The sequence below is a fragment of the Poecilia reticulata genome, linkage group LG21 (genome assembly GCF_000633615.1).
Source record: "Poecilia reticulata strain Guanapo linkage group LG21, Guppy_female_1.0+MT, whole genome shotgun sequence".
Lineage (NCBI taxonomy): Eukaryota > Metazoa > Chordata > Actinopteri > Cyprinodontiformes > Poeciliidae > Poecilia > Poecilia reticulata.
In genome coordinates, this window is record NC_024351.1 from 5,774,223 (window position 1) to 5,784,249 (window position 10,027).

The 10,027-nt window shown below is 37.8% G+C and overlaps 1 protein-coding gene across 1 annotated transcript; it reads left to right on the forward strand.

Moving 5' to 3' along the window:
• Window positions 1-1,390: 1,390 nt before the first annotated feature.
• LOC103457196 (cytochrome P450 2K1-like) lies at window positions 1,391-4,835 on the forward strand. The gene is made up of 9 exons (XM_008397163.1): window positions 1,391-1,487; window positions 2,235-2,397; window positions 2,471-2,620; window positions 2,817-2,977; window positions 3,072-3,254; window positions 3,583-3,724; window positions 3,846-4,030; window positions 4,134-4,275; window positions 4,345-4,835. Exons 2-9 carry the CDS (start codon window positions 2,271-2,273, stop codon window positions 4,530-4,532), a joined length of 1,278 nt encoding a protein of 425 aa, XP_008395385.1. The 5' UTR covers window positions 1,391-1,487; window positions 2,235-2,270; the 3' UTR covers window positions 4,533-4,835.
• The last annotated feature ends 5,192 nt before the right edge of the window (window positions 4,836-10,027 follow it).

Sequence of the window (10,027 nt, forward strand, 5' to 3'; positions counted from 1 at the left end):
TATGAAATAATACTTGGAATACAAAAAAAGTCTCAATTAATCTAAACTCTTCAGTTCAATCCTTGGTCTTTTTGGTAGCTTTGTTCTAAAAACATAAAAAAATAAAATAAAAATGATGACATTCCTAAGATGTACAGTGATAGCTATAAAAATGAATCTTGAGAAATATTTTTCAGTTTTTATTACATGTTAAGCGTTTCATGTTAAGCGATTACTTTTCAAACTGCACCACTTATTCTATTTTACCACAAGGGGGCAGCAAAGATAATCTACTTCTGAACCGCAGATCTTTGTGGCGAACTCTTTGTTTCAAAAGGAAACATAAAATACTAGATAGATAGAAATGCAATATAGAAAATTATGTTAATGTCTCATCAGTGTTGGGTTTTATTGTGAAAAATGTGACACAAATCAAAATGATCTGTATATAGAAATTGGAGGGTTTCTTTTATATATATGTACTTCAAATCCTATCAAGACATAAAATGATGTAAATAAAATCTGTCCATGAATCTTTAACCACTCAGAAAACAGAAGATGATACATTTTCCATGTTTTGTTGTAATAAAGGTTTTTCTCCTGAAGTTTAGCTCGGTGTTGGCGCAGCAGGAAGACTGTCAGCATTTTTATAGCTCACAGAGGAAACATCACCAGGATCTCTGACATGAATCTAAAATAAAAGACACGCAGGAAACAGCACTGTTGACACTAAATCTAGAAGTAAAAATAAAGAACTCATTATTTATAATTAAACATATCAACTCAGAGCTTTCTTTTAAGTTTACGCTAAGCCTGTACTGTTCTGCTAATTTAAGTTCAAAATAAGTTAGTCTTTTATAATTTACACCAGAAAACCTTCTGAAGCAAAAGAAATGCTTCCCTTCAACCTGAAACACCAACAGCAGAGTTAAAGCTAGCAAAGCCATTTCCTGTCCCCCACAGCTGCAAGGCAAACTTCTGCTTCAGATCTGAAGACATTTTTGTTATTTCCTCTTCCTGGAAAAAACGCACCTGCAAAAAAACCCATCTTATTTGTTTGATTCTGATGACATTTTCTTCCAGACCTGTATAAAAATATATAACTTATGCTGTTTCAAGCTGAACAAAGCAGAAAAAAAAAACTTACATCATTGCCTTGTTTTAGAATAACACTGACGTTTTGCAAAATGCACTTTCCCACACTTTCAGATCTAAAAGAAGAAGTACAACATTTCACAATATTCAATGACATCAGCTAAGCGTTACTAGCTGACCTGAGACACAGCCCACAGTCCTCCAAGTTTAGCTTTATATGCTTTATAGAGACACGAACCATCAGGAACCAGAACTAAAAAACATGCAGAGGTTCAGTTTTACAACAAAAACTCATTCATCTCTCTTCATNGCCTCAGGGCCACAGACAGGGACCACCAGGACCAAAACCCCTTCCCATCATTGGCAACCTGCTGCAGCTGGATGTTAAGAGACTTGACCAAGCATTCCTAAAGGTGAGGCACATCATAAATGTTTGCAATTTACCTTCTTTTAAACTATTATATATCTTGTTTTTTTATCCATGCTTACACAGAACAAAAAAACTGGGTCACTGTTACACTAAAATCTGATGAAATTAATCTGATCAAGTGGGGCTTTGAGAAGACAGAGCATATAAACAAACAAATACTGACGCACTGCTGCAGGAGTAGAAAAGTAAAAAGTTAATAGTTCAGGGTTCCCTCCAGAAAACCTGCTAAGTCTGATGGTAGAGCACTGGGGCAGTCCACCGTGCTTTTGTGTTAAAATATGTTGAAAATATAAAAAAATTCAGAGGTCATTGTAAATTTAACATAATAGCGTGTAAAGCTGCTGATGGACAGGTACAGAGATGGTGCAACAGGTGAGCTCTCCTTCACACCCAGCTCAATGTGTCATCTATAAACCTAGTTTAACCTGCCATTACTGTTTCTGGTGTATAAATAAATCTTGCAAGGCTTAGTCTGGTGGGGAGTAAAGCCTGGTGACCCGCCAGGCTTATGACACGCAGGGGTAAAACCATGATGGCAGCAGTAACTCCTATAGTGGCCTTTTCTAGGAACAAAGCACAGCTAAGCAGATCTGAGCCAGATCTGCTTAACATTGTGTGAAAGAGACACAATGTTAAGCAAAGAAAAGATATTTACTGACATATGAAGTCCCTCGTTCCTGAGAAATGAATTAATTTGCWTTTTCTTTATTCACACCTGGTTTCATCAAAGCTTTCTAAGACGTATGGATCTGTGTTCACTGTCCACATGGGACCAAAGAAGATAGTGGTCCTGACAGGGTATAAGACGGTGAAAGAAGCATTTGTCAGCTATGCTGAGGAGTTTGGAGAACGGGAAGCATCCACACTGGCTAAAGAAGGAAATATGCTTCACGGTAAGGAATCTTTACAAATTCACAGGTTGAGAAGTTAGTTTACTGACTTATCTTATTAAACTGTSTTRAACAGGTATTGYRTKKKCCAATGGMGACTCCTGGAAAGAAATGCGCCGCTTTGCTTTGACCAACCTGAAGGACTTTGGGATGGGAAAGAAAGTATGTGAGGAGAAAATCATTGAGGAATGTCACTTCCTCATCCAGAAGTTWRAGGAGTTTAAAGGTAACAGYAGAGAGGAAGAAGATATTATTGCTATTGTTGGCAGATTTCACCATGAGAACTTTGTTCTTTAACCTGAGGCMTTATAGTTAACTGTTGCTCAGAGCTAATATTTGCAGTTCAGCTTCAAAGCAAAACAATTCTCTTAATAAATAGAGCCAATGTGTTGAATAATGTTTTTCTGGTTTCTTTGYTGCAGGTGAAGCTTTTGATTTGTCCCAACATATGAACTATGCAGTTAGTAATATAATCTGCTCCATGGTCTACGGCAAAAGATTTGAATATGATGATCCAGAATTCACTACCATTGTAAATCGAACAAACCAAGCCATTCAACTGTCGGGCTCGCCATCAATACAGGTGTGATTGGACTGTTTTAAAGCATAAAATCTGTTTACGTTGAACTGAACACAAGATCTAGAGAAGTCACGGTTTATCTTCTGTTCACCATCAGCTGTACAACATGTTCCCAAAGATTGGCAAACTGGTGTTTTCAGCCAGAAAGAAAATGAGCGATATACTTGCTGCCAATAAACAACATCATCTGATGCTGCTGAACCGTTTGAAAGAGACCCTCAGTCCACAGATGTGCAGAGGAGTTGCAGAYGCTTTCCTCATCCGTCAACAGCAACACAAGGTCAGAACCTTCATTACCTTCCAGAGCAGTGACGTGCAGTCAGGGGAGGCAGGTGAGGCAGAGCCTGCACATCTTGCATTGGAACAGTATGGTTGTGGGCATATGACTCAATCTGTAGTAATGGTGCCAGCAGGAGTGCTCACTATCTATAGCTGCTAATTCTTAATACATTCTTAATACACTACTATGTTAGCTATTTTATTACAATATTTTATATACCTTCTACTTGGGCTAAGCAAATGGGAAAGTACTTGAGGATAGCATGCATTAGCCTTTGACTGAACATCAAACCGTTTTACTTTTCTAAATATCAGCTGATCTTCTGCAGGAATCTGGGATCACTGACAGTCTCTACCACAACGACAACCTGCTGGTTACAGTCATGAACCTGTTTGCTGCTGGAACTGAAACAACATCAACTACCCTGAGATGGGCATTCCTGTACATGGCCAAATATCCAAAAATACAAGGTCAGGAATATCTCCTTCGAGATTATGTAAAAATAGAACAATGTGCTACAGATCTTATGGTTTCTGCAGATTAATTAAAGAATTGTTGTATCCTTGTCATTTATTGACTTTGATCTTTCAGACCAGGTCCAGCAGGAGCTGAGGAATGTGATTGGAAGTCGCCAAGTCCAGGTTGAAGACAGACAGAACCTTCCTTTTACAGATGCCGTCATCCATGAGACACAGAGASTGGCCAACATTGCTCCTTTGGCAGTTCCTCACAGGACTAGCAAAGACGTCATGTTCCAAGGTCATTTTATTGAGAAGGTGAGAAAATAGACTTGATGGTGCACTGCAGCTTACACTRCAACAGCTTTTCCCTATATTTCAACATATTGCATGTAAATGATGACTGATTTGTGTTATTTAGGAAACTCCAGTATTTGCTGTTTTAACATCCGTCCTGCAAGATGAGAGCCAGTGGGAGAAACCGAACGTCTTTTATCCAGGCAACTTCCTCAGCAAAGATGGGAAGTTCCTCAAGCGAGACGCCTTCATGCCTTTTTCAGCAGGTTAGCCTGGTTATTGTTTTACATAGATCCGTACTCTACAGGCATTGGCTGAGGATCTGTTTCTAATAGGTCGCAGGGTTTGTCTTGGAGAGAGTCTGGCCAGAATGGAGCTTTTCATCTTCTTCACCACGCTCCTGCAGCACTTCAGATTTTCTCCTGCACCTGGAGTTACAGAGGAAGAACTTGATATAACTCCACGAGTTGGTGGAACTCTGAGCCCTCAACCTCACACGCTGTGTGTTACCCCTTTAAATTAAGGTGGGGCCTATATGTGGAAAAACCTTCTTTGATCCCAGCAATAGGAAGAGAAGGAGTTTCATGAAGGAAGGTCTATAATGGAAACCTTAAAAATCCAGGGCTAAGGCAATCATGACCTCTTTGCAGAACAAAGAGGATCTCTCTTTCACCTGTCATTCCTCTGGGAGACATCAGCGATACAACCTGAAACCTCCTCCTGCTGGCAGAGAAAGGGTCTGCTCTTTGCCCTTTGGATTGAAAAACATCCATGTGACTGCATTGCATCTGCTCAGCCAGAGAAATAAACCTGATTTTATTCAGAATTCTGTAGAAGGAATCTTGTAATTACAGGTTCCCTAAGATTACCGTCAACAAATCCATGATTTCTTACTTTTGCAAATGATTAAATTAGCTATCAATGCAGTAATTGATAGACTAGGAATCAATTCTACATAAGGTCATGGATATCCCATTCAGCCAAACTGCAGAGTATTACTTTATCAAAATAAATTTGTGCCTTTGCGCTGTAAAATAATACTTGGAATACATACAAAGTCTCAATTAGTCTAAACTCTTCAGTTCAATCCTTGGTCTTTTGGTAGCTTTGTTCTAAAAAAAACATGACAGATTTTTATGTGGAAAATAACTTGAGAGAAGAAAATCAAAATGATGACATGCCTAAGATGTACAGTGATAACTATAAAAATCAAATATTGAGAAATATTTTTCAGTTTTTATTACATATTAAAAGCCTTTCATTCATCTGAACTCAATGTAGTACAATGTGCTCTTTGGTTAATAGCAGCAGATCTGAGGATTTTCAGAGACTTTAAAGGTGAGCTGGACTGTCCATTATTTCATTGTTGCATAGTTTCTCATAATACTGCATGACATTTTAAAAAAAAATTAATAATCTCAAAAGCAGACTTTGAATACTGCTTTTAAGGAAGATATATGTTTGGATTTAATAGAACTAGTAGATTATCAGTGATTTATAAAGTAAATATTACTTTTCAATCTACACCACTTATTCTATTTTACCTCAAAGGGGCAGCAAAGGTAATCTACTTCTGAACCACAGGTCTTTGTGGTGAACTATTTGTTTCAACACATGCTGTTGATTCAAACAAATGTATTTCCACAAGCATCTGTCCACTAGGTGGCAGCTGTCATAAAGTGTCATAAAGACAACAAGAAGATCTCCCTGTTTTCAGAGTGTTTCAAGAAGGCTATAACAAAGGAGATGACTGACTGTTGAAATAACCTATTTTCTTAAGTTAAAGAATGAGTAATTCTGCTTTAGTTTTTCCATCAGTGTTTCAGAATTACAGAAGTTAAACCCTGTTTGAAGAATAAATAATCTTTTGTTTTATTCCAATGTACAAAGGGTTTGTTCTACAGCTATGATGGTACTTATAAGTAGTTCAGCGTGTTTCACTTCACTTGAGGTAAGACTTAATATCAGTGACTCTGTTAGCATAGCATTTGACACTGTAATAACACTGAATGACATCTTTCTCCATTACTGTAAGGTTAGCCCTTAACCCAAGGGCTAACCTTAGATTAAAGGCTAGTAATTGTTGCTACTAGTTTCACTTTACTTCAGGTAAGAGTTAATATTAATGACACTGTAATGACACTTAATGACATCTTCATAACTGGTGCTACTTGTTCCACTTGATGTAAAAGGAATTACTAATGAGTGTTATTAAATTATTTGATAGTGTAATAAAGCTTAATAAAATATTTATTGTTGGTTCTACTTGTTTCGTTTTATTTCAGGTAGGGGAAATAGTAATTACTGTTTTGTTTGATAGTGTAATAACACTTAATGACATTATTTTGACTACTATGATTCTTGGTTAATGTCAAGTTGTCATAACGAAGAAATTTTTTTCTAGGTTAATGTCAAGTTGCAATGGTGGATGGAGAAAGTACTCAAAAAATTTACTTAAGTAAAAGTAAAAGTACCACGTTTACAGTTTACTTAAGTAAAAGTAAAAAAGTACTGGCTTTTAAAAATACTTAAGTATTAAAAGTAAAAGTACTTGCTGAATACATAATCTAATCGCTAATATCATTAAGTGTGCCGATCATGTTTAATTTTAATACATCAGAAATGTGCCATTTTAATAAACAATGCCACAGATTAAACATGTTATTGTGTTTATTCTCTGCAACAGTTTAGACTTAGATATGCGATTCTATGAATCATAATTTCAGGAATGGAAACATCTTGTTTCCTGTCCTAACATAGCATGAACTTCATTAGTGACATTTATTTAGAAATAAATCCAACTAAAAGGGGATGGAAAGAAGGTGTGGGGGGGAGGACATGCAACCAAGGAGCCATGTAGCAGAGTTGTAGTCAAGACCACCGAACCCGAGACCAAGACCAGCGCCCCGAGCTAAATGACACAATAAAATTAAGTTTACCTATCAAGATTGGTTCTCAGATTGATCTGAAAGATTCCCATTCCCATAAAAACACCTAGATATTAAATACTTAGAGCTGACCAGTATCAATTAAAACTCATTTCATTCTGTTTTGCTTTCATCGCTGTGCTTCAATCCACAGAGGTCTCCTGCCATCCTTATAAAAATAACGCCCTGGGCGGTTGCCCATATTGCCCATGTCAGAAACCACAACTGTCTGCACCATTAAACCATGAAACATAGCAATTAATTGGTAACAACGTTCAACTATGAACACTGTCCAATGGCGCAATAAGCAAGAAGTAACCAAGCAGCAGGAGCACCGTGACCGTTCTCATCCTCCCTCCTGCTGTGATGTTTGCCACCGTGACAGGAGACAAAATCAATGAGCAATGAGCATGCTCTGCGTTCATACATTCAACTTTTACTTATTCAGCGATTAAATAAATGTGTGTATGTGTATATATTAGAGGTGTACCGATCGATCGGCCACCAATCATAATCGGCCGATTTCCGTGAAAAAGTGTATGATCGGTGATCGTCGATCACGGTCTCTTGTTGCCGATCACACAAACTGATCACATGCATCTCATTTCGCAGTCTGTCTGTGCAGCTGGTCTCTTTCCTTCACACTGCGCAAGCGCGCAGCACCAAGTCCTAAGCGATGTGGAACAATAATGCACTGAGTGACTGGGGAAGTTTGTGTGTTGCAGCGGAAAATGAACTCGGGGTGAAGCACGTCAAAATGCATCAACACAACAAAGCTAATACGACATAAAAACAATGCCATACGTGACGGAGTTAGGCTACATCGAGGCTCACTGCAGTAAAAAAGACATATGGAGGATCAGATAGCAGGTAAAGCAGCGCGCAGCCCGGATTAGCATGACGGTCAGAAAGCTAAACAAATAACCCACACAATTATTTAAGTCTTCGGGCTGTGATATAACCCTGGTTCTGCTCTCGCTGTTGAACCGCTGCTGCGCAGCTACAGGTAGTAATATTTCACAGACGCTTCTGCTCCACCTGGTAGTGACTCTCACACCGAACCTCTGCTTAAAGCTGCAGCATCTAACTTAAAAAAAATACATTTTACATACGTATTAAAACTTTCGCTGTCCTAACATGAGACAGATAATCTCTAAAAAAATAATCGATCTTCTCCCTGCTCTGCATAATTACTCCACTCAGTCAGAAACAGCCAATCAGAACTAGCAGTAATCAGCTAGCCACCCTGCTATCAGGACGTTTTCATTCAGTAACTCTGGATTGTTAAATGTAATGGAACCTGTATTTGCCTTTGAATGTTAAGTTTTATACTTGAATTTCTTTGGCAATGTTGAGAGGTTTTATTTTGGCTCTGCATTATTTAGCCTCTTCAGAGCCTTCATATGTTATCAGTCTGATAAAGATAGTATTACCGATAGCAGTACAATTTGCACAATGCCTGTTTTGTTTAGTTTTCTTCTTGGAAAAAGTTATTAAAAACCAATTTTTGTCTAAATTAAGGTGAATTCATGGTTCCTTTTTCCACATAATGTAACCGGTAGGGTTTATGATAAAAATAAATAAATAATTATGTGATCGGTATTGGTGATTGGCCCTCATGGGTGATCGGTATCGGCAGGAAAAAACCTGATCGGCACATCTCTAAATATATATATAAGTGACAACTTTTTTTCATCAAGGATTCAACATATGTGTCTCTGTACAGCTAGCTTTGCTAGCATCACGTTCACAGTGCTCACTCTTTCTTTAAGCTTTCCTTTCAAGTGACGCTAAAAGTTGGACTAAGTCCCACCGTCTGTGAAAGCGAAGAACTGCTGATTTTACATGTCGCCATATCTTATGACTTATGCAGCTACTTCTCTCATTACTTACTTTTTTTTGTCAATTTACTACCAAATAAAAGCCACTAGAGCAATTAAAACCATTTTTTCCCCAGAAACTATTGGCCATCAATAATCCCCAAATTAATTTTAAAAGACATTAGATGTTACAAAAACACCAGCACCAGTTGCAGTATGTAATCTACTTTTTTTTTTCAAAACATCAAACAGCACTGACAGCAATATACAACAAAGGTCATTCATTCATGGTACTTTGCACTGAAGGTGAAGTGTGCTTTGAAAGTTCATTGGAAGCGGCCATGGATGGTCTTGTGATCACTGACGGTGAAGTGTCTTTGGTGCTGCTCTTGTTTTCGCCAACATGAAGGAGGAAGACTTCCGGCCTGGAAGGAAAAACAAGAAATATAGCAGAAACATTAGGATAATAAATAAATATTTTAAAAAGAAGTGTGAACAAAACTAATCAGACTCACCTGTCCGTGTCACCATCATATTCATTCAAATTACTCTGCCCACCCGGTTTACAAGATAAAGCGTAAAAAAGTCAGAAATAATTACTAAAGAAATTAGTCAGCTTATAGAAAAAATTTTAGACAGCATTAAGTCGTACCAACCTGTCTTAAGAAATGTGTTGGAGTCGTCATAACAGGCTTCAGTCACCAACATGACACACTGACAAAGAAAAAACATTTTGTCAGTTTTTAGATGTGCCACAGGTACAAAACACCAGAGTCAAATGACTCAATTACCTCCTCATTGTATAGATAAGTTCTCCAGAGTCCTCTTATTCACCTATTGTATTCATTTGTGGTTCTGCAGCAGCACATCTAAATGTTGCAGGACAGTGGCCCTCCAGGACTGGAGTTTGACTGTGGCATAGATCAAGCCAACGTTCCAGCACAACCACGCCCACATTTTAAAGTCTACAGCCAAAAACTAAAAGAAAACGACCTCCGCAGCTAAATAACTCAAATGGCCTCCAGATTTTCCAGACAGTTTTAATGTTTGGTTAAAATAATTAAGAGTTGTATATACCGTGATATCCAAACAAATAAACGTACGTTAAGCAAACTATGTATGTGAATCAAAATTCATGTAAACGGAAAAATAATGCCTACATTAAAAAATAGTCAAAAACATGATCATTTTAACATGGAACTTACCTTGTTATGATAAGCTCCAGACAATACGCCATACTGCTGCCTCCGCTCCTCAGGCAAACATGTGAC